This window comes from Mustela erminea, chromosome 1 (assembly GCF_009829155.1).
Source record: "Mustela erminea isolate mMusErm1 chromosome 1, mMusErm1.Pri, whole genome shotgun sequence".
Classification (NCBI taxonomy): domain Eukaryota; kingdom Metazoa; phylum Chordata; class Mammalia; order Carnivora; family Mustelidae; genus Mustela; species Mustela erminea.
Window position 1 is genome coordinate 220,046,240 of NC_045614.1, and position 21,653 is coordinate 220,067,892.

The 21,653-nt window shown below is 56.1% G+C and overlaps 1 protein-coding gene across 7 annotated transcripts in view; it reads left to right on the top strand.

Moving 5' to 3' along the window:
• The first annotated feature begins 955 nt into the window (after positions 1-955).
• The window catches only part of PCNT (pericentrin), a 113,107-nt gene continuing 92,409 nt past the window's right edge, over positions 956-21,653 (top strand). For 2 of the 7 annotated variants that reach the window (XM_032357943.1, XM_032357971.1), the window contains exons 1-8: positions 957-1,120; positions 3,647-3,847; positions 7,852-7,947; positions 16,000-16,116; positions 17,215-17,470; positions 19,108-19,163; positions 20,307-20,481; positions 20,991-21,127. In XM_032357943.1, the coding sequence (XP_032213834.1) occupies positions 1,064-1,120; positions 3,647-3,847; positions 7,852-7,947; positions 16,000-16,116; positions 17,215-17,470; positions 19,108-19,163; positions 20,307-20,481; positions 20,991-21,127 (1,095 nt within the window). In that variant the 5' untranslated portion in view covers positions 957-1,063. Of the gene's footprint in view, positions 1,121-1,842; positions 1,990-3,646; positions 3,848-7,851; positions 7,948-15,999; positions 16,117-17,214; positions 17,471-19,107; positions 19,164-20,306; positions 20,482-20,990; positions 21,128-21,653 lie in introns of those variants that run through there. The other 5 variants (XM_032357981.1, XM_032357952.1, XM_032357997.1 and 2 more) reach the window with 4 other exon arrangements.

A 21,653-nucleotide genomic window follows, 5' to 3' on the forward strand; every position in this document is an offset into this window, starting at 1 on the left:
GTGGGTCTCACCGGGGAGCCCGCGGGGCGTGCACGACCCGCACACGCCGGAGCCGAGGCGCGGGGACAGGCGAGCAGGAGCCCCAGAGCCCAGGGCGCGTCCGCGGCAGCACTGCCCGGGGCAAGGCCGGCGCGGCTCTCCCGCTCCCTCGGGCCGCGGTCCCCGTGGGCAGCCCCGCTCCAAGCCCGCGTCCCGCCGCCGTCAGGGGGGCGCGACCTTCGCCGACACCGGCCGACCGCGGCCACGTCTCGAGGGCACCGAAGGCCGCTCGGCAGGGCGCCCCGCGGCCGCGGCCCCAACGAGGACAGGCCGTGCGGTTCGCCCGTGCGGCGGCCCCCGCGGGGTCCCCGGGCGCTGCTCCAGCGCGGACGTGCGGGCCGGGACCGCGGAGTTCGCCCAGCGCCCAGGCTGCCGGCGGGAGGCAGCGCGCGCGGAGAGCAGGAGCGGGACGGCCGCGCCCCCCGACGCCGCGGCCTCTTCCCGGCGGGCTCCCTCCGTCCGGGCAGGGTCGCCGCGCAGCCCGCTGCCCCCTGCCTGCCCCCTGCACGGACGGGCCGCGGCCACGCCTCGCTCCCCGCTAGCAGGACCGCGGACGGAGGCTCACGGCCGCGCTCGGCCCAAGGGCCGTCGAAGCTCGGGTGCGGCCCGGGACGCAGCGCGAACGCACCCGCTCTACGGGCCCGCGCCGCGCTCACCGCGCACGACCTCTTTAAATCCGGCCAATCACAGAGACAGCCGAGGCCTCCGCGCTCCACCATTGGTCCTGATGGGAGGCGGGATCATCATCGCGCCAATGGGAGGCCAGCAGCCGGCAGGGGCGGGACCCGGGTCGCAGCGCCCTCACCGCGCGTGCGCGAGGGCAGGAGCGCGACCTCCCCACCCCCTCCGGGATTGGCGGCGGGCGGAGGGCGCACGCCGGGGGCGGAGCCGGGCTCACGTCTGCGTGACAGTTGTCGCGGGGGGAGGGCGAGCCCAGACTAGGGGGAGGGAGTGTAAATAGAGCGAAGGCGGCGGCCTCCGACCCCGTCACCTCTCGGGCGCCCCGTGAGAAGCCCTGGAGGGCATGGAAGAAGACGAGCAGGAGCAGCGGCGCAGGAAGGTGGAGGCCGGGAGGGCGAAGGTAACCGACAGCGCCGCCGCGTCCTCCCGCTGTCCCAGCGTGGGTGCCCAAGGGCGGGTTCCGGTGACCGCTCCTGTTCCGTGCTAGGAGCGGGTGCGGGCAGGCAGGGTCCGCCGGCACAGTCTCGCCCTTCCCGCCGACTCGGCTGGAAGCCGCCTCCTGGCCGCCGCCATCTTGAATCCGCCGCCCTTTGCCCGGCCCCGCCCCCACGGCGGCCGCAGCCAATCACCGGTCGAGCACTGCGGGTGGGGGAGGGGGGCGCGAGGAGGCCAGGCGCGGGGCATGCCGGGGTTTTGCGGGGCTGCGCCTGCGCGCAGGGCGGGGCGGACGCCCGTGGGAGCGCACGGCGGGGAGGGGCGGTGCCGGCGGGCGGGGTGGGGGCAGGTCTCGGCCGCGCGCGGGCTCCCGCCCCAGCCCGGGGCCTTCCCGCGCTCTCCCGCGCCTTCCCGCGTTTCCAGGGAAGCTGGCGCGGCCGCCTCGGCCAGTGGCGCCCTGATGGACACGGGCGGCCTGGGAACGCGCCCCCCACCCCCCACCCCCCGCGCGTCCTGTTGTCCCGGACGGTCGCACACCCGCGCCCCGGCACCTGCCGCGGCCTCGCCCCCGGAGCTCGGGGCTCGGGACCGCGCGTAGGGCCGTGACTTCCTCCGGGCTCGGCTCCATTCCCGCCGTTTGAACCCGCGCGCCTTAGCGTCTCCCCGGAGCTCTGCGGCTGTTCCTAACCCGAGAGACGCTGGGCGTGTGGCCGGGGCAAGCGGCCGGTCCGCCCTGCCGAGTGCCCGCTGCCGGCCCGGGGTCCGGAAGCTCCGGCGGCCTCGAGGCCGGGGCCCGGGCGAGGAGCTCCGCTGGGGGCAGCCCCCGCTGGACAGGTGCGGGCCGCTCGGCGGGGAAAGCCCGGGAGCTCCGTGCTCCGGAGCGGGCGGCTGCGGGGCGCGGGGTCTTCCTGCCTCTGCCCGGTACCTCCGTCAGGGGCATAGCGTGGGCTTGAGCCGTGAGCCGGCCCGACCCGGGCGGCGGCCGCGGAGGGGAGCACACAGGCGCTGAGGCTGGACTCCCCGCCCGCCCCGTCCCCCCTTCTGGCTGCTCCGGGGCTGAGGTCCCTGCTGGCCGAGGGATGAGGGAGAGCCGCGCCGTGGCTCCCGCGAGCGGGCAGAGCCCGGGGTGTAGCTGCGTGAGGTCAGCTGTGGCCGGTCCGTGCTGATCTCCCTCGAGGGAGCCCCGGGGCCGCTGCAGGGAAGAGCCCGTCGCACACGTAGTGACCGCGGTGGGGCGGCAGGGAGAGGACAGGGTGGCCTCATTCGGGCTTCCTGGGAAGCAGAACTTGTGGCTGGGTCTGAGGAGGGCGGCGGCGGCCCGTTTCTCCTTCCACGAGCCCGGCCCGTAGCTGGGCCGGGAGACCAAGCTGAGCCGCAGTCCAGTATCTGACGTGCTTCCCCCGCGCGCGGTGGGTGAGCATCCACAGGCCTGCGGGGCGCTGGGCTGGCCAGGAAGGTTCACCTTGCAGGAGGAAGCAGGGCGCCTCTTGCGGAGACCCCAGGCCAGACTTGAGGGTGGTGATGGGGGAGGGAACCTGGGGACAGAGCTGAAGGAGGGGCCATGAAGGGAGGAATGTGGGGCTGGCTTGGAAGGCAGGCCGAGCGGACCAGACACGGTTTCTCGCGTGTAAGTGGCCTTACGAAGTTTCTCTGGGTCTGTGGAAGTGTGCACGTCTGCGTTGACACAAGTGTTTGCTACATGCATTTGCTTTTATGAGTACAGCTGTCACTTGAAGAAGCTAGTGTCTCAGGAAAAGCTGGTGTTCGATCTCCTACCTTCGAGTAAGATCTTACAGGAGATGGTGTGGGAACACACTCCAAAACCCTCCCGTTTGAGGGACTGAGCAGAGCTCGGTTGTGTCTTCTGATGGGTGACACTCTGGAGGTCCCTGGTGCACTGTGAGCTGTGTCACGGAAAATAGAACATCTGATTCCATAAAGGAGGATCGTAGATTGACCTGGCTTAATTAATTTTTTGCTATTTCTGTACCTTGCCTCAGAATCTGTGGCTAGAAGTTTTGGCTCGGCTATGTATTTCCTCGATTGGGGGAAAATGGGAGCAAAAAGAGATTTAGCATTTAAACCTTTTTTAAACGTTTTAAACCTTAAGCATGCCTTGATAAAGCTATCAGTCTTTTAAATAGATGTATTTTTTAAAAATCGTATTTTTCTGTGAACTGCCAGGGGCTAGAAGAGCTCTTCTGCCCGTTGGCCGTATTGCTTTCTTTTGTCTGTATGTAGGCGTAATTAGCAGTTCTTCTTGGGGGACTGTTAGGATAGAATTCTGAACTTAAATGCTGGCATTGCAGATATTAATGAAGGCGGAGTTTGTGGGACGGGGATCTGCTGGCTGACCTGTGGGTCTGGCGCTGTTTGGCGAGCGCACTGAGCGCCACAGCCTCATGTTCCCCACCAGCTCGCTGGCTTTGTGGTTCTGTTACTTTTTTCTTACTTACCTTTGCCTTTACTATTTCTCGACGTTTTTGCGCAGCTTGCTCACTTCCGACAGAGAAAAACAAAAGGTGACTGTGCGCATCCGAAGAAAAAGACGGCGAAGAGGAAGGGCCCGGCTGTCGATGCGCCTGTCCAGGAGGAGGGCCCGGTAGCCCCCGAGGATGGACTCCTGGGAAGAGGGGACGTTTGCAAAGATGCGTCGAGCAGCGACACCCCCGAGGGAGCACAGGCAGCGCAGGTGGGTGTCTCAGCTCGGTGCAGCTTCGCGGCACCAGCAACTTTGGTCTGTTTTTGCCTGTCAGAGGTCGGGAAAGAGAGTTTCACTTTATTAAAAAGGGAATGTATCTATTGTTTTCACTCCTATACCTTTTGTGATTTTGGATTGACTGAAGGCAAGTGTCGGTATTGGTTCTTGCTTTGGTAGTGGAGGTTTTATCAGTGCTCCCTGGGTGTGGCTGTATCAGCCCCTTTAACAGGCTTTTTTCTTTGGACACTTAAACCATAATATTCCTTCATCCGCTCACCATCTCTGTTCCTCACTTTCTCTCTGAATGTCGGGGTGGAGAAGGCCTGGGTGGAGGCGTTCCGGGATTGGCGACCTGCTGGACGAGGCACCGCTCTCTGCTTGAGGCCTAGTCGGGGGCGGGTTGGGGCCCACCTGGCCTCCGGGTCGCCTGTAGGTGGGCTTGCATTGTGGCTTCTTCGGTACCTTACTGAGGGCCCTTGCCGTGTGCGGCAGAGCAGGGGCAGGGGCCGGTGTTTGCTAGAAGCGGCTGGAACACTGGTGGCTGAGGGCAGAATTTGACGAAACCTCCGATGTGTCTGGCCTGCTTTACTGGAAAAGTGGCGTCATGGCCAGTATGTGAATTTATGATACTCTCCCTGCACATCTGGAGTTTTCCTTCCGAGATTTGGAAGCTGTCGCTGTTGTACTCCCTCGTTGGGGGGGGGGGGGGGCAGCTGGCCAGCACTCTGGGGGCCCAGCCTTTGGGTCAGCTTGATCCCCCACTGCAGGCCTGACGGTCACCGTCCTCCCCTGTGCTTGTCCTGGGGGGGGGGGGGTCGCCGCCCTCACAGCGGCGCAGGTGAACGCGCCACACACAGAGGCCCGAGAGTTGGCTTCCAGGGCTCTTCTCTGCATGTTTTCTCCACGGCTCCTTGAGGTGAAAAGCTCATGACTTATAGTTAATGGTGGTTTTATTTTTGCTTTCAAGTCAGAGAAGTTTTTTAATTTTATGTTAAGGGTTCTAGCTTTTCATTTTGAAATAACGTTCAGCTTAAAAAATTTGCAAAAATTAGCCCAGGGTTTATGGACACTGTTCGCTCCGATTCCTGAAGTGTTAACGTTTTGTGTTACCGCACGATGATCATAATCTGTTTCAGTTCACGCTGAAACAGGACCGTGAGCTAACGGTGGAGCATGTTCAGTGTTCTCGCTCCGTCCCACTGCTGCCCTTTTTCCAGTCCAGGACTGTGTACTGCATCTCAGTGTCCTGCCAGCTTAGTCTCCTCCAGTCTGAGACACTTTCTCAGTCTTGCCTTGTCTTTTATAAGTTGGATATCTTCAAAGAGTCACTGGGAGGTATTTTTTTTTTTAAAGATTTTATTTTTATTTGAGAAAGAGAGAGCGTGCGCCCACAAGCCAGGGGGAGAGGTAGAGGGGGAGAGAGAAGCAGACTCCCTGCTGAGCAGGGAGCCCCATGCCGTACTCAGTCCCAGGACCCTGGGATCTTGACCTGAGCTGACGGTAGAAGCTTAACCTGGTGAGCCACCCGGGCGATCCCTCACTAGTCATTTTGTGGAATGCCCGTCAGCTTGGGATTGTTTGATGTTTCCTTCTGATTAAAATCAGGTTATAAGTTCTGGTGAGAACAGGGTAGAAGTGAGGATTCCCTGCTCCGTGCAGGTGGTATTGATACGTGGTATTCTCACTACTACTGGTGAGGTCAGCTTTGATCACTGAGTTACTATGGGACCTGCCAGATGTCCCTTGATAGAAAAGTCACTGTTTTTAACTTTGGTGTTAGTAAGTTTATTGTGGGAAGAGAGAGACCCTGCAAAGCCCTATTTCTCCTGCTTTCCTCCACTAATTTTACCTTCCATTGGTGATTCTTTTTTTTTTTAAGATTTTATTTATTTATTTGACAGAGAGATCACAAGTAGGCAGAGAGGCAGACAGAGAGAGAGGAGGAAGCAGGCTCCCTGCTGAGCAGAGAGCCCGATGCGGGGCTCGATCCCAGGACCCTGAGACCATGACCTGAGCCGAAGGCAGCAGCTTAACCCACTGAGCCCCCCAGGCGCCCCTCCATTGGTGATTCTTGCTTGCAGCAGTTGTTATGGTGGTGTTGGCCAAATGATGATTTCTGTGTCTGTTATTCTGTCTCCATGTGTTGAAGTCCTGCTGTGAGGAGGAGCGGTCATTTCCCTCTCGTCTCCTCGTGTGTCCAGTTGTGCACGCTAGTGCGGATTTAGGGATTTCTCTTTTCTTTTCTTTTTTTTTCCTTTTTTAAGTAAACCTTACACCCAACATGGGGCTTACACACTTGACCCCGAGATCAAGAGTCACGCTCTCACCACCTGAGCCAGCCAGGCCCCCTGCGTTTATTCTGTAGGTTTTGCTCCGTTACAGCAACCACGCCAGTGTCCATTTCGTTGCCGAAATACAGAGATTTGGCCATTGGGTGTGCCTTTGAATTGGCATCAGCCTTTCCTACATGGCCTTGTTTTTGGCACCTTAGTTCTTTGCATTTTGGGACAGAGATTTCCCAAGTTTGTTTTGTCTTTTTCAGACTGTTATCACCCAATTCTTCAAGGAGCTCTGGTTTCTTTTAGTGGAGAATGGTATTTAGAAACCAATATCCGGATGATAGGTGTGCTCATTGCTATTGGGGTGTCTTTGGTTCCAGGCTGCTTCAACAGAGAGCTAGGTCTCTGTTTCTTTGTCAGTCTCTACGTATAGTTATGAGTTTACACTAGTACCATGAGTTCACACTAGTACCTTCAGTTCCCGTCCAACATCACGGGAATCATTCTAGCTTCTCACCCCTCTCCTTAATCTTAATTCCTTTTACCAATAGTGAGAAACCTGGCGCCTTATGTACAATAAATTCACTTACTTCCTCAGTCTTAAAATTTATACAGATTAGTTTCAGAATTGCTAATCCTCACTCCTGTGAAAACAAACTTACTAACTAGAATATTTGTATATGTAGTTGACCCTTCAACAGCAAGGGGGTTGGGGCACTGACCCCCCCCCCATGCAGTTGAAAATAGGCCTATAACTTTTGACTTCCCAAAACATAACTACTGTTGACCAGAAGCCTTACCAGCAACGTGATGTAACAGTCGATTAACACATATTTTGTGTGTTTTCTGTATCATATATGGTATTCTTTTTTTTTTTTTTTAAAGATTTTATTTATTTATTTATTTATTTGAGAGAGAGATAGCAAGAGCCTGAGCATGAGTCAGGGGGAATCACAGAGGGAGAGGGAGAAAGTCAGGTTCCGGGCGCCTGGGTGGCTCAGTGGGTTAAGCCACTGCCTTCGGCTCAGGTCATGATCTCAGGGTCCTGGGATCGAGTCCCGCATCGGGCTCTCTGCTCAGCAGGGAGCCTGCTTCCTCCTCTCTCTCTGTCTGCCTCTCTGCCTACTTGTAATCTCTCTCTGTCAAATAAATAAATAAAATCTTTAAAAAAAAAAAACAAAAATGGAAAATCTTGAGGATGAAATATTTGAACTTAAATAAAAAGAGCTTAGGAAATATGCATGTGTCTGAAAGATTAGAATTTATTGTGAAACTAAAATTTAGTAATTTAAGTATCATGCACAGTGAAATGAGGCAGAATTCATTAAATAGAAGAGCAGCACGGTGCCTACGGGCTTAGTCGGTTAAGCATCCAGCTCTCGGTTTTGGCTCAGGTCATAATCTCAGGATCCTGGGACCGAGCCCATGTTGGGCTCTGCACTTAGCATGGAGTCTGCTTGTCCCTCTCCTTCCCTCTCTGCCCTTCCCTAACCCAGAGAAGTAAGTCAAATCTCAAAAAATAGAAGGGCAGTAACATCATTAGGGAAATGGTTGCATAAAAAATGTTTAGGGTTTGAGAATTGTTTATAGAGGAACGTGCATTCTGAACAGGTGGGAATGGAATTGGTGTGGGCATTTGGGTGTGTGGGTGGGAAGGCCTGAGGTTGCAGCCTTGGACGTTGCTGTAAATGCTCTTCTCTGGCCCTTCCTTTTTAGCTGGAGGACCCCAGTGGAGAGAGGACAGGGCACTCGGAGCAGCCACAGCAGAAGCTGGATGACGACCACTTGGAACAGCCTGAGGATATCACAGAGGTATTCTTCAGGGTTCTCTGTTAAAGTGTGTTCCTTGTCAGGGATTTCTCCATCTTGTGGTGGAAATCCAAACCAGAGAGAGGACTCAACGTCTGAAGGGCCCTGTCTCTTCAAGAGCAGAAGCTCAGAACAGAGAGAGCTGGATACAGAACTTCCCCTGCAGGCCTCACTTCCTTGGTGTCACCCTTGCACAGAAGGTCTTTCTGGGGATCCTTCTGATGGAGCCCCAGTCTCCCTTCCTTGGGACCTTTGATCTTTCCTTCCGGATGTTGAAGAGAGCAGGTTGCCTTTTATGCACTGAGGCTAGGGGTCATGTCTGACTTTCCTCATTTTCCCATGCCCAAATGTTGTGGCGTGTTCCTCTGGATCATAGGCAGGGCCTAGAAAAATCGTCTCTGGTGGGGTCCACAAGGATCACCCTAAAATACATGTTTTTATACTTGTTTTAAACTGTGACACAAAAAAAACGGAAAATGATCCCTGTGATATACAGCATGTACACGGAAAAGTAGAAACTGCATAAAATGTACATACAGCCTAACAAACAAGTACACAGTAAACACCACGTGATCCCCCGCAGGTAAGACACATGACAGTGCTGGGCCTGCTGCTGTCTTCTCTCGACCCTGAAGTCAGCTGCACCCCGATTTCCGTGGCAATTTTGCTTTAGAACGCTGTGTAAATGGGTCAGACGTGGTGCTGGTGTGTTTCTGTCCTTACCCTTCCAACATCTTCGCGTCCTTGGGTTTCAGTTTATGTCCTGCTAAACAGTGGGGGCTTGATTTTTAAAAATTATTCTGATAGTCTGTGTCTTTTTGGTGGATAATATAATTCATTTACATTTAATGTAATCACTGATGTGTTTGAGCTTATGTTTCATTTTTAGGCTGTTTATTTCCTTTTTCCTTTTGCAGGGGCAAGGCTTTGGATTATTTTTTATCAGGGGATTTCTTTTTTTTAATTCTCCCTTCACCCATTTTGAAGTAATAATATACTCAGTTTCTGTTCTTTTACTGGTGAGCTTATTACATAGAATATTTATACTTCTCTATGTCTAAACTTAATCAGTAACTTTGGTCTTTGAAAGTACAAGGATCTTAGAATATTTAAACTCCATTTATAAGTCTCTTAGTGTACGTTATTGTTATTTTTTTATTATAAAATAACACCATAAAATTTACCATCTTAACCTTTTTTTTTTATTTTTTAATTTTTTTTTTTGATTGATTGATTGATTTATTTGTCAGAGAAACCGCGAGCGAGAGCGAGCACAGGCAGACAGAGAGGCAGGCAGAGTCAGAGGGAGAAGCAGGCTCCCTGCGGAGCAAGGAGCCCGATGTGGGACTCGATCCCAGGACGCTGAAATACCATGACCTTCGGCTCATGACCTGAGCCGAAGGCAGCTGCTTAACCAACTGAGCCACCCAGGCGTCCCGTAACCTTTTTTTTTTTAAAGATTTATTTATTTTAGACAGAGAGACGGGGGGGGGGGCATGCATAGAGCAGGGTGTAGGGACAGAGGAAGAGGGGGAGAATCTCAAGCAGACTCCCCCACTGAGCACAGAGTCTGACAAGTTGCTCAATCTCAAGAGTCCAAGATCATGACCTGAGCCAAAACCAAGAGTTAGGTACTTAACCGACTGAGCCAGCCAGGTGCACCTTAACCATTTTTAAGTGCACAGCCCATTTGTTTTAAATGCATTCATAATGTCATGCGGCCATCACCACTGTCTATCTCCATAGCTTCTGTCATCTTGTAAAGCTGAAACTCTGTTCGCTTTAAGCAGTATGTCCCCATTCCCCCTCCCCAGCCTCTGGCAGACACCACTCTACTTTCTCAGTCTCTGATTTGGACTATTCTAGATACCACACATAAGTGGAATATGTGGTATTTTTTTGTTTGTTTGTTTGTTTGTTTGTTTTTGCGAGTGGCTTATTTCAGTTAGCATGATATTCTTAAGGTTCATATGTGTTGTAGCTTGTGACAAAGTTTCCTTCCTTTTTAAGGCTAATGTGCCTTAGTATGGTTAGGCTGCTTTTTGGTCCATTCATCTGGGGGAGGATGCTTAAGTCTCTTCCACGTTTTAGGCATCGGGAGTAATGCTGCTGTGGATAGGTGTGCAAATACCTCTTTGAGACTGTGCTTTCAAGTCTTTGGCGGTATATGTCAAGAAGTGTGCTAACAAATCAGATGGTAATTCTAATTTTAATTTTCGAGAAACCTCCACACTGTTTTCCACGGTGGCTGCCTCAGTTTACATTCCCACCAGCCGTGCACGTCCTCCCCAACACCTGTTTACTCTTTTTTATAGTAGCCATCCTAATGGGTGTCACATTCCTTTTTGTTTGTTGAAGTAAACTCTGCACCCAGCGTGGGGTTTGAACTCATGACCCTGAGATCAAGCATTGTACGCTCTACCAACTCTGCCAGCCAGGTGCCCTTGCTTTCGTTTTTTTAAAAATGACTTTTAGTCCCACAGTTCGTTCAGCCTTCTGTCATCCAGCCGTTCATTGGTTTAAATAAGCTTTTAATTCGGGAAGCGTTAGAGATTTACAGCAGAGTTGCGGACTGGGTGCCGTTCCCGCACCCCCTCACGCCCTTTCGTCCTGCTGGCATCGCAGACGTGGGCACACGTGTCGGGGCGAAGGCCCTGACTCTGCAGCGTCACTGCTAACTGTGTGCGGACTCGCTTGGGTCCCAGGAGTTTTCCAGCTACGAGCTTTCTCTGTCTGGGGCTCCGCCCAGGACCGCATCACTCTCGGTCGCCTGCTTCGTCTCCTCAGGCCTCTGACCGCGTCTCAGTTTCTGGTGACCATTTGGAACAGCGCTGGTGGCTGCTCGGGGACCGTCCCTCCGTGTGGGTCTCTCTGATGATTGTCATCATTAGGCATTTCGCCACCGCGGCGACGTGCCCTTGTAGCCTCCTCCTACCGGGCCGGGTCAGCCGGGTTTCCCCTTCTCCAGACTCTCCTCTTTGGGAGGGAGCCACTGAGCCCAGCGCACTCTTCAAGGGACGGAAATCACGTGCCGCCTCCCACAGGGAGGGGTAGCCACACATTCTGTTTGTGAATCTTCTGTAAGGGAGAGTTGCTTCTTCGCCCCCATTAATTAATTTAATCACATATTTATATCAGTGTGGGCTCGTGTGTATTTATGTTACACTTTCTGCTGTAACCTCAAACTACGTCGTATTTCTTTTGTTGCTTCAAGTGTTCCGGCTCGGGCCACTGGGAGCTTTTTCAGTCCGGCCCCTGCGTCCTGGTGACATGCCCCATCCTTTGTCTTAGAAGCACGTTCTGGCTTTCTTCAGGCTCGTCTTGCGCTCCTTGCCTCAGTTCTGGAGTCACACGTTTCTTCGAGGGGCCCTGGTTCCCTTCGTTTGATGCTGGTAGAAACCAAGACCGGGGCTCCGGGTGCAGTCACTGCTGGGTCACTCAGTGGATGCTGGGGCACACTAGTCCGTGTGCGTGCGCGGTTATTAACTACCTGCGGTTAATTCTGTGTCTGTCTGTCCTTATGTGCACTTACTAAAGTAAGCTTGAGCGCATCCTGCTGGCCCCAGATCGAGTCCGGCACCACAGGGCTCCCCACGGAACAGCTCCACCCCTGCAAGTGTCCCAGTGTCCCCCCCCGCCCCCCCCACTGTCAGCCTCCCCTCCCCCCCCAGCCCCGAGTGATGGCCTGCCTGTGTCTGTTCTGTACTTCTGCCTTTTCTGTGGTACGGATGCGATCCTAGAATGTGTAGCCTCTTGGGTCTGACTTTTTGAACCTGTAGCACAACAAACGTAAGGTTCTTCCAGCTGATTCTCTGTCAGGGCCCCCTTCTTTGGCCGCTTTACCGCATGCAGGTGCTCGTTGACGCGCTCACCTGGTTGCTTCCGCACGGTGGAAGGAGTCCTGTTTTTTCGTGTCCGTTCTTGTTTAGGGTGAGCACTGTAGTTCTGTTTTCTTCCTCCTTTGCTCTTTCTCAGACTTGCACGGCGGGCCTCGCCCCTCTGTCCGGAGGACGCTCCTCAGCATTTCCTGTGGCAAGACCCTGCTTGTGCCCGTGTCCCATTTGATGTTTTCCTGAATAGATTTTTGGCTTGTTCCCTTTGTTCCTGAAAGATAGCCCTGCCGGCGTGGACTCGGAGATTGCTGGTGTGTGTCGCGTGCTGGGTGTTTGCCCGGCTCTGCCCCGGCTTCAGTGTCCGCAGCCAGCTCCCGGTCCCTTTGTCCCTTCGCCGCCGCCACCTTGCACACTTCCTGCTTGGCCTTCCACACTCTCACGTTCCTAGGCCGAGATGTGCACGTCTCATTTTAGTAGCGCGACCCGGGACCTGGGCTCTTGCGCCTGTTGCTTCTAGAAGATCTCCAGGCGCATCCCCACACACAGCGTCCGGCCCTTCTTTCTCCAGGGCCCGAAATCCCAGTGGGGTTTTCCGAGCTCCTTGTGTGCACCTGTCCCATCTGCACGTTCCTTCTTTTGGTTACCCTGGCAGATTTCGTCTGGGTTCTCTCTTCTTTACTCTGTTCATCTGTGTGTCATCGGCTCCGAAATCCGTCTGTTGAGTTGTTGACTCTGGCTCCGCTCTCTGTATTTCGGGACATTCTGTCTGAACTCCTTAAAGACAGCGGTATCATTTTGTGTCATGTAATGTTTCCTGGAGGTACTTTGGAGCTGATTTTGTTTTAAGTGCAGCTGTACCTTTTCATGAGCAAAGTGGTCTGAATTTTGCCCAGTGTTCAGAGGTGAGGTTCGTTCCTCTCTGTAGGTTTCTGTAGGGCTTGGGCTCGTTTTGGGCTGCGCACCTCTGTGGGGACCCCCTGCGGATGCTGCCGAAGGTCTTCTTTAATATCTTGTTCTGCAGGTACCTGCTACTTCCTGGGGTAGCCTGTGTGTGCTCGCTTTTAGTGAGGTGTTTGTGCGGTTCCCATGAGAATGTCTTGTGTCCCTCGCTTGTGGGAGCCTCTCCGGACGGGTGCCAGATGTGTACCTGATAGGTGTCCCAGGAACAGCCCTTTGCTAGGACTTATTTTTTCTTGTTAAGATTTTATTTGAGAGAGAGAGAGAGCACACAAGAAGGGGCAACAACAAGCGGGGGGGTGGGGAGAAGCAGACTCCCTGCTGAGTAGGGAGCCTGACTGGACCCAGGGCTCCGTCCTAGGACCTTGATGTCATGACCTGAGCTGAAGGCAGATGCTTCGTGGACTGCGCCACCTGTGTGCCCTTGCTGGGACTTGTTTTCACGTGTGTCTTGGTGTGGGGGGTTCTGCATCCCACGGCACGTATACGTTTGTAAACATGCGATGAGCAGGCCTGGGTTTTAATGTTTCAGGAGAGACGCCCCCACCTTGCCGCCTCTGCCTCGGCATCTGGACGTGGGTCAGCTCCCTGGCCTCCCACACCTGCCTTCCCACCCATGGGCAGTGAAGATACGCGTCCTGTCTTGCCGCACAGCCTTCAGGACACCTGCTTGTGTCCGACATCTCATTTCTAACTGCCCTTCCGGCAAAGCTGCCAGTTCTGGGAGCGTGTGCTGCCCTCACGTGTCCCTGTCCCCCTCGATCATTTTAGATTCTGGGTCCCTCCTGTCTGGCACCTGGTGGGTTCCCTCCCGGAGTGCATTTAGAGTCATTTTTGTTATATTTTACCCCACAATTCTGATGTTTATAGCAAAAATGTTTTGAGATTCTGCCTTTTATGTTTTAAACTGGACATTCCTATATTATCTTTTACCATTGGAAAGAACCCTTTAATCTGAAGAAGGGCCCATAGTGATATTTACTGGGCTCTAACACTCCCCTTGGAACGGTTTGGTTCCACGCGGTGAGCCGCACAGGTGGAGGCACGCTGCGCCTCACAGCTACGGGGCAGATTCCTGGGCATCACCGACACGTGCAGGGAGCAGCGGGGGTGGGCGTCAGGGCTGGGAAGTCCCAGAGGAGCTTAAGGAGGGGAGGCAGAGCCGGTCCATATGTGCAGGGGCCCCCGGTGCACGAGGCAAGTGCCGAGTGGGACAGCAGGAGGGACTGCCCCCTTCAGGGATTTTTCCCCAAGGGCAGCAGAGGCATCGAGTTTTTCAAGGGGGTGACAAGGTTGGATTTGTTCCCTGAATGTATCATCTGGCCTCCAAGCCACTGACCTCACATTAGGCTGAGTGACCGTGGGGGCCAGTCACCTGTGCTCTTGGGAATGGAGGGTGGCCAGGATTGGCCTTGGGCTGCTGTGGGGTTGCTGTGAGGGGAGGCAGGAATAGGAGTGTGAGGGTTTGGGGGTGCTGTTAACTGAGGTGCATAATGTTGGAGGAGCCCCGGCTTGGGCAGGAAAATTCAGTCTGGTTGGAGTCTGAGGTGCCTTTTCAGTAAGCCCCAGAGGAAGGTCTGGGCTGTCAGGGAGGGGAAGGTGGGAGGCCTGTGGCTGTAGCAGCCTGCTCTGGGGGGCGGTGCTCGGGGCGGGGCCTGCTCTGGGGGCGGGGCCTGCTCTGGGGGCGGGGCCTGCTCTGGGGGGGAGTGCTCGGGGCGGGGCCTGCTCTGGCGGGCGGGGGGTGTGTCTATGGGCGGGGCCTGCTCGGTGGGGGGGGTGCTCGGGGCGGGGCCTGCTCCTGGCTGGGCGTGGTCCAGGCTAGGTCTTCTCTAGGCCTGGCCTGGGGCTGGTGGCGGGGGAGGGTAGGGGAGACCAAGATGCTCAAGGAAGGCCTGTAGCTTTTCTTTTCCCTGTAGATTGTTGATGCTGAAAATGTTCCTAGAGTTGGGAAATTTTTTTTAAGTGGGTCTGAGCCCAGCGTGCAGCCCAGCGTGAGGCTTGAGCTCACGACTCTGAGATCAGGACGGGCTGAGATCAAGAGTCGGGTGCTTAACCACCCGAGCCACCCAGGTGCCCCCAGCCCGGGGAATATTAAGACAGAAACGGTTTCTATGGCGCTTGACGTATGTTGTCAGAATTGCTCCTAAGAAAACGTTACACCAGCTTACTCTGCTGTTGACGTGTTCGGTGGTTTCCCCGTGACTTTGGTGACATTGAGGATCAATATTACCACGAGCTTTTGCTGCTTGACTGACTAGCTATAAAATGATATTTCAGTCTTACGTGTCAGGTTCATTGAGCTGTTACTGGTACGAGCCGTCGCAGACGCCATAAGTGCGTCTTCCTTCCCGTCAGCGTCACTCGTGACTGAGGAGCGGGCAGCCTGGGGCACTCACGCTGCCGTCCCTCAGCAACACCTGCGGCTGCTGTCCGTTAGCAACACCTCTCCGGGGTTTTCTGCTTTACCCTAAGCCACTTAAACGGGCTGATTGTTCTTTCTTAGTTATTTTTATTGAGATACGATGCACGTATATAAAATTGACCATTTTAAAGTATATATACCAGTGGCTTTTTTTTTTTTTTTTTAAAGATTTTATTTATTTGACAGACAGAGATCACAAGTAGGCAGAAAGGCAGGCAGAGAGAGAGAGAGAGAGAGGAGGAAGCAGGCTCTCCGCAGAGCGGACAGCCTGATGCGGGGCTCGATCCCAGGACCCTGGGATCATGACCTGAGCCGAAGGCAGAGGCTTTAACCCACTGAGCCACCCAGGCGCCCCACCAGTGGCTTTTGATACATTTTGTTGCGCAACCATCACAACTGTGTAATCCCAAAATGTTTTCATTACCCGGAAAGGAGCCTCATACGCGTTAGCAGTCATTCCCCATTCCTCTGTCCATCCGGCCCCTGGCACCCAGTGGCCATCATTCTGTCCCTGTGGATTCGCCTGTTCTGGAAGTTCATGTTCACAGAACCGCACAGTGTGTGTCTGGCTGCTTTCACGGAGTCTAACGTTTTGAGATTCTCAGTGTCGTAGCTCCTTTTTATAGCAGAGTGATGCTGCCCCAACCCCGATGGCTTTTCCACGTTCTGTTTGTGCATTTTGCTGTGTGTGGACGCTTGGGTGGTTTCCACCTTCTGGCAGCTGTGAGTTGTGCTGCCGTGAACACTGCTGGGCTCGGTTCCCTCTGGCGTGTCCTGAGTGTTTGTCGTGACTGTTTTCTCATGTGACTTCTCTGACTTCGGTCCTTCGCTTGCCTTCTTTAGGGATGCGAACAAGAACGTGAGCTGGAATGTGCGGAACTGACGAGAAGACAGAAGGATGCCGGTGGCGCACAGCAGCAGGTGGCCGTGGGGCTTCAGCAGCCGACAGAGACGCAGCAGGTGCAGCTGTAGACCCGGCCACGGGGTGCTTGGGGGTGTGGCTGGTCCCTGCGCCACTGGGTTTGGGGATCCGGGAAGGTTGCAGGTAGTACAGGTGTGTGCCGCAAGCTTGCTGCGTGGGGGGCTTTGAAAGGGCAGGTGGAGAGGTGTGGGAGGACACCTGGGGATGGTGAGTCTGGCCAAGGGCCACTCAGCACAGCCAGCGGTTTCCCTATCAGCTGCCGCTCCCATTCATTAAACACAGGGGTTGCGTGATCCTGAGGGGCCTCGAGGGAGAGAAGCTGTGAGCCAGGCCATCCTGCAGGCACATCTGATTCCCCTGGTGGCTGCCGCCTCCAGGAAGCAGGAGTTGCTTGTGGCAGGAGGGCTGGTGCGCCTCACTGTCGCCTTGCTGTCCTGCCGGAGGTCCCTGCTGACCTCTCTGGAGACACATATGCTTTTCCCATGGTTTCTGCTTCTCATTTATTTATTTTCAAGGATTTTAATTATTTATTTGACTGACAGAAGGAGGATGAGCAGGGAGAGGCAGGCAGAGAGAGAGGAGAAGCAGGCCCCCCGCTGAACAGAGAGCCCGATGCGGGGCTTGATCCCAGGACCCTGAGATCATGACCTGAGCCGGAGGCAAAGGCTTTAACCCACTGAGCCACCTAGGTGCCCCATCTGATGGGGGTCTTGCAACATCTGGAATGACTGCTCCCCTGTCTCCAGCCGGGATGGGCCTGTGGGCTGGGGAGTCTGCCTGGAGGGAGGTTGGGGGCTGTCCTGCGTGGCTGCATGTGGCCTGTGTCCTCCAGGAGGAACTGCAGCCCCTGCTGTCTGCAGAGCGACTTTGGGTGGAGGCAGGGCCCTGTGGGCCCGAGCGGCTTCAGGAACAGCCGGCTGGGCCGTTTTGGGTGGCTGGGGAGCCGCCAGGCTGGGCCCGGCCGCCTGAGGTCCTTTGGGGAGCTGAGCTGGTACTGTCCCTGGAGCACGAGGCTCCCAGGACGCGGGTGGAAAGAGCCTGCGGGGGTGGGGTAGGGGCTGCTGCTGTAGCGAGTTGGCAGCCCCGGCCCCGCCAGGCCGTGCGCCAGAGTGCCCAGAAACACCCCTGTCCCACAGCCAGTGCCCGCGCTGGAGCTGGAGGCGCTGCGCCTGAGTCTGAGCAACTTGCACGCCGCACAGCTGGAGCGGACGCAGGCCACCCTGCAGCGGGAGAAGGAGGCCGCGCTGACCGAGCTGCGGGCCACGCTTAACGGCCGCCATGCCCAGGAGCTGGCCCTGCTGCAGAGCCGGCAGCAGCACGAGCAGGCGCTGGCCCGGGAGCAGCATGCGCGGGAGCGCCAGGAGATGGAGCTGCGCTGCCGCCAGGAAACAGGTGCGGCCGTGCCGGCCTGGCCCGGGGCTCGGCACCCGAGGCTGCCCATGGGGAGGCAGGCGGGTGACCCGGCCAGGGGCAGGTGTCCCATCCCGAGCTCCCTGAGCGCGTGTGTGGCACCCTGCTGGGGGGCGGGGCTCTGCGGTCCCCTCGCCCGCTGTCTGCTTCTCCCCTGGGCTTGTGTGCGTTTTTGAAGTGGGGTCCTGTCATGGCAGGTGATCCGCTTGTGTGCCAGAAGCTTCCGTGCCCGCCTCTGGCGGGACTGTCTGTGGCCGAGCGTTGTTGACCACCGCAGATGCTCCTGGACAGAGACCCTGCATCCCACGGGCTCCTCCCTCTGCTCCCGTGGGGCCATGTCACTCCCCAGGGACAGCTGAGGCACCTGCTCCTTTGGTGATTCTCTGGCCTAGACGGAGCTCTTTCTCTACATCTAAGATTGAATTTTATGGGTTATTTTCTCCGAATTTTTTGTTTTCCAATTTCTTTGTTAGTCACTACTTTTGAAGACGTCAGTTTTGTGAACACCAGCTTGATTATGTTCTAATTCACATAGCATACAATTTTCCCATTTAAAGTGTGCATTTCAGAGTCGTGCAAACGTCCCACGGTCTAAGGTTAGAACATTGATCCCCAGAAAGAAACTCGTGCCCGTGCAGTCACCCCCATTTCTCTGCTCATCTGCCGGTCGAGTTTTTCACTTGAAAATTGAAAACAGCGGCCTGGGTGTGTTGCAAGTCGCCCTCTTCTGGGTCGCACGCCCAGCCCTCAGAGGGAGCCAGTCTTCTTAGGTTCTGGGGATGCCGTCTCATGTGTCCTGACGTAGAGTCAAGCAAACATAAGTAGTTTTATGTCCCCCCATTTTTGCTCATTTTTAAAAAATACAAAACATGTTTTCCTTTAGGCTCCTTCCAATGCTGTCTTCTCTCTGCTCACCCTGGGGAATGGGACCACAGAGGGGCCCACGCCTGCCCTCTGCTCCATGAGGCTGTGCCATGGGCTGGGCCCCTGGGACCTCCCCTCTGAAGTGGTGTCTGGCCTTGGCTTGAGCTCTGGGCTTGCTTGGGCCGCCCTCACTTTGTACGTGTGCCGTTGCCTGGCCCCAGCTTCCCCTCCACCCTTTCCTGAGGTCCCTGTGTCTCTTTCTGGTGCCCGCGTCCCCAGGTGTGCACACACCTCAGTCCCTGCCCAGGCCATGCCCACTGGTCCATCCTCACCCCTCCTCTGCATCTTTTCTTGTGGTTCTTCCCTTGGGGCTTGGGAGCTGATGGGTCCTAGAAGGTCTTTGTCTGTCTTTCATACCTTGGCTGGAGTCTGGCACAGCGGGAGGCGGGGCGATGGGCCCAGGGTGCGTGGGGGCCCGGTGTGGGGCAGACAGACCAGAAGGGGCACCCAGGTCTAATGTGCCAGCCTGCGTGGGGCTGTCAGGCTGGCTGAAGGCTCTGTCCTTGGTTTGGGGGGAAGAGAACTTGGTCGTTCCGTCACACGTGGAATTCTTGTTGCCTCCCTGTCCTTTCCGTGTTGGCGAGCGTCCTATGGCACGGCCTTGAGGTGCCGGCAGCCCTCTCCCCTGTGAGTGGTCAGGGTGTGGGAAACTCGGAGACTCTGGGAGCTGACCTGCCTTTGTGTTCCTCTTGCAGCCGAGCTGAAGGAGAAGTTGCAGTTAGAGACGGAGAAGCACGCACGGACGCTAGAGGTAGACGTCGTTAGCGAGGTCTCTCTGCGCGTGTGGCGTTCCCCTTTCCTGTCCATCGCCCCAGCTGGCCCGGAGGCCCCACAGGAGAGCGCCTCACCTGATTCAGACAGAGTGCAGTCAGAGCTCTGATTGAACGTGCTGGTAGAAAACACATGCCTTTTGCTATAAAGGGAGAGCATTCTTTCCTGTGTACAGGGTGTTAGCGCGGCTCGTGTGGGGGCTCACGCGTGCTGCTGCTGTCACAGGAAGCTCTAGCACCCTGAGCTCTGATTCCTAGGGGGCCCCGTGGCCTGGCTGTCGCTGTGCGCCAGACGGACGGACATCCCAGGGCAGGGAGGTCCCCTGTGGCAACTGAGTAAAACGTGGGGTGCCGGTCCCAGGCACCTCGGGGGAGCGTGTTGGGGAGGGGTGTGGCAGAGCCGCCGTGCAGCCGATGCCTCCACTGGCCCCATGTGCTGTGCTGACCGTGCGTTCTGCGGTGGTCCCGCTGATGCCCCACGCCCCTCCTGGAGAAAGAGTTCTGTGTTCGGGTGGGACGGAGTCAGCTTCTCTCTGAAGACGCCCCTCCCTGGGACGGTCCATCCTGGCCATGTGTCCCTTTCTCAGGGCCGTGTTTGCGGAAGGGCTGTTGGTGCCAGTGACAGCAAAGGAAGTGGCTAGTGTTGGGGGACTTTAGTGACATGGGGGGACACGTGTCTGACACTGGGCACGTGGGCGTTTGTGTCCCAGCTGTTCTGATCGGGCAGTTGGCGGAGGACAGCTGTTAGTCCCAGGCTGGAGGCTCGTGCCCCAGCTCCCACCCCTCTGTGCCGGACAGCAGGGACTCATTTCTTAGGGCATCTGGGACAAAGCCAGCCCTTGGCAGAGGTCAGGTGACATCACTGTAGCATCTTGGGTCTTCTGTGGAGGACGTGTGTGTGTGAGAATTACTGAGCATGACTCTGTCCTCGCTTCGTTTCCGGGCAGGGGGCCCTTGCTCTCTCTGCTTCTGTCCCTGTGGGTGGTGGGGGCCACCCAGCTCCTGTGTGACAGTCCAGTCTGGGTGCAGTCACTGTCCACACCTGGTTTTCGAATGCAGTTTTAAATTTTTTACCCCAGATCGTCCGCCATTGGCCCATAGTCTTTTCCCCTTACTTGAATTAGAACCTGAGGCAAGGGTGGGAAGCCGAGAGAGAGTTGTGCTTGGAAAACCTGCGCGGAGAATTGTCGGCAAAGCATCGGTTGGAGTTGGAGAATTTGCAAGACCAGTTTAAGAACGAACTGGCAGAACAGAAAGCTGAATTGGAGAAGATTTTTCAAGCCAAAAATCAGGCTGAATGTGAGTTTCAAGTTCAAACGATCTGGTTTGAAGAGGGGACGTTTGTGTGTGTGTGTGTGTGTGTGTGTGTGTGTGTGTGTAGTGCTAGAAGGACAGTCCCGTGCAGTGCCAGGCCCTTGCTGGGGACGAGCATGTGCATCTCCTTGCCAGAGGGGTGGTGGCTGCACGTCGCCCACAGTGATGGAGACAGGAGTGGGTCTGCTGGGTGGCTCAGGCCCAGCCTTGGGCTCTCCCCTCGGTGAGCAGAGGCTTCTCTGGCTCCCTGACCTCCCCTGAAACCTTGCTTTCAGAGGTGTTTGTCCCCGTTCTGTGATGGTCGTTAAGAAAGCAACGCTGCTCCTGTTCACGTTCTATTCTTGCCGCCCACCCCACGGTGCCATCACGGTCAGGAGGGGGTGGCTGTCTGGGCTGCTCCCCGGGAGAGCAGAGTGCTGGGGCCGTGGGGTCCGGAAGGAGCCGTGCTCCCGCGTGGTCGGGAAGGCCACGTGCTCAGGGAGGTGTGTGCCCAGGTGCGCTGAGGGCTCTGGAGACCCAGCAGGATGCGGCCCTGAGGCAGCTGCGCGAGGACCTGCAGTCTGAGAGCGGTCGGCACGTGCGGGACTTGGAGCAGAGGCTCCGCGACCAGGAGGCGGCCAAGCAGCTCGAGGTGGGCGGGACGTGTGTGTGTGTGTGTGTCAGCCGCTTGGCAGGGAGGGGAGGCTCTAGAAGGTTCTGGGTGGGATCGTTTCACGTTCTGGCGTAGATTCCAAGCCTGTCGGTTTCTAGTAGACGGAGGAGTGAGGACAGCGTGTGGAGCCGGCGTGACTTCTGCCGGATCGCACACACGCGGAGTTGGTGCTCTTTACCAGGGCGCCTGGGACCCAGACTGCAGGCGTCACGGGTCTAAGGCCAGGTTCTCTGACCGGGACCCTAAAGAAGCACGAAGTCTCAAGGAGACTGAGCCAGAAACACTTGTGCTGCTCGTGCGTTCAGAACTCTCTTCCAGCAAGACGTCATGTTCCCTCGGTGGGCCGTGTGGTCAGGTCTTACGCAGACACCCGAGGGCTTCTGTCCCGAGGGCCATCAATCAGTGCCCCAGCATCAGGCCGAGAAATCAAACAGGCGGAGTCCGTGTTGGCCTGTGCCTGGATTTCAGAAGAGAACCCAGGAGGACCTTGTGCTTCTGTCCCCGT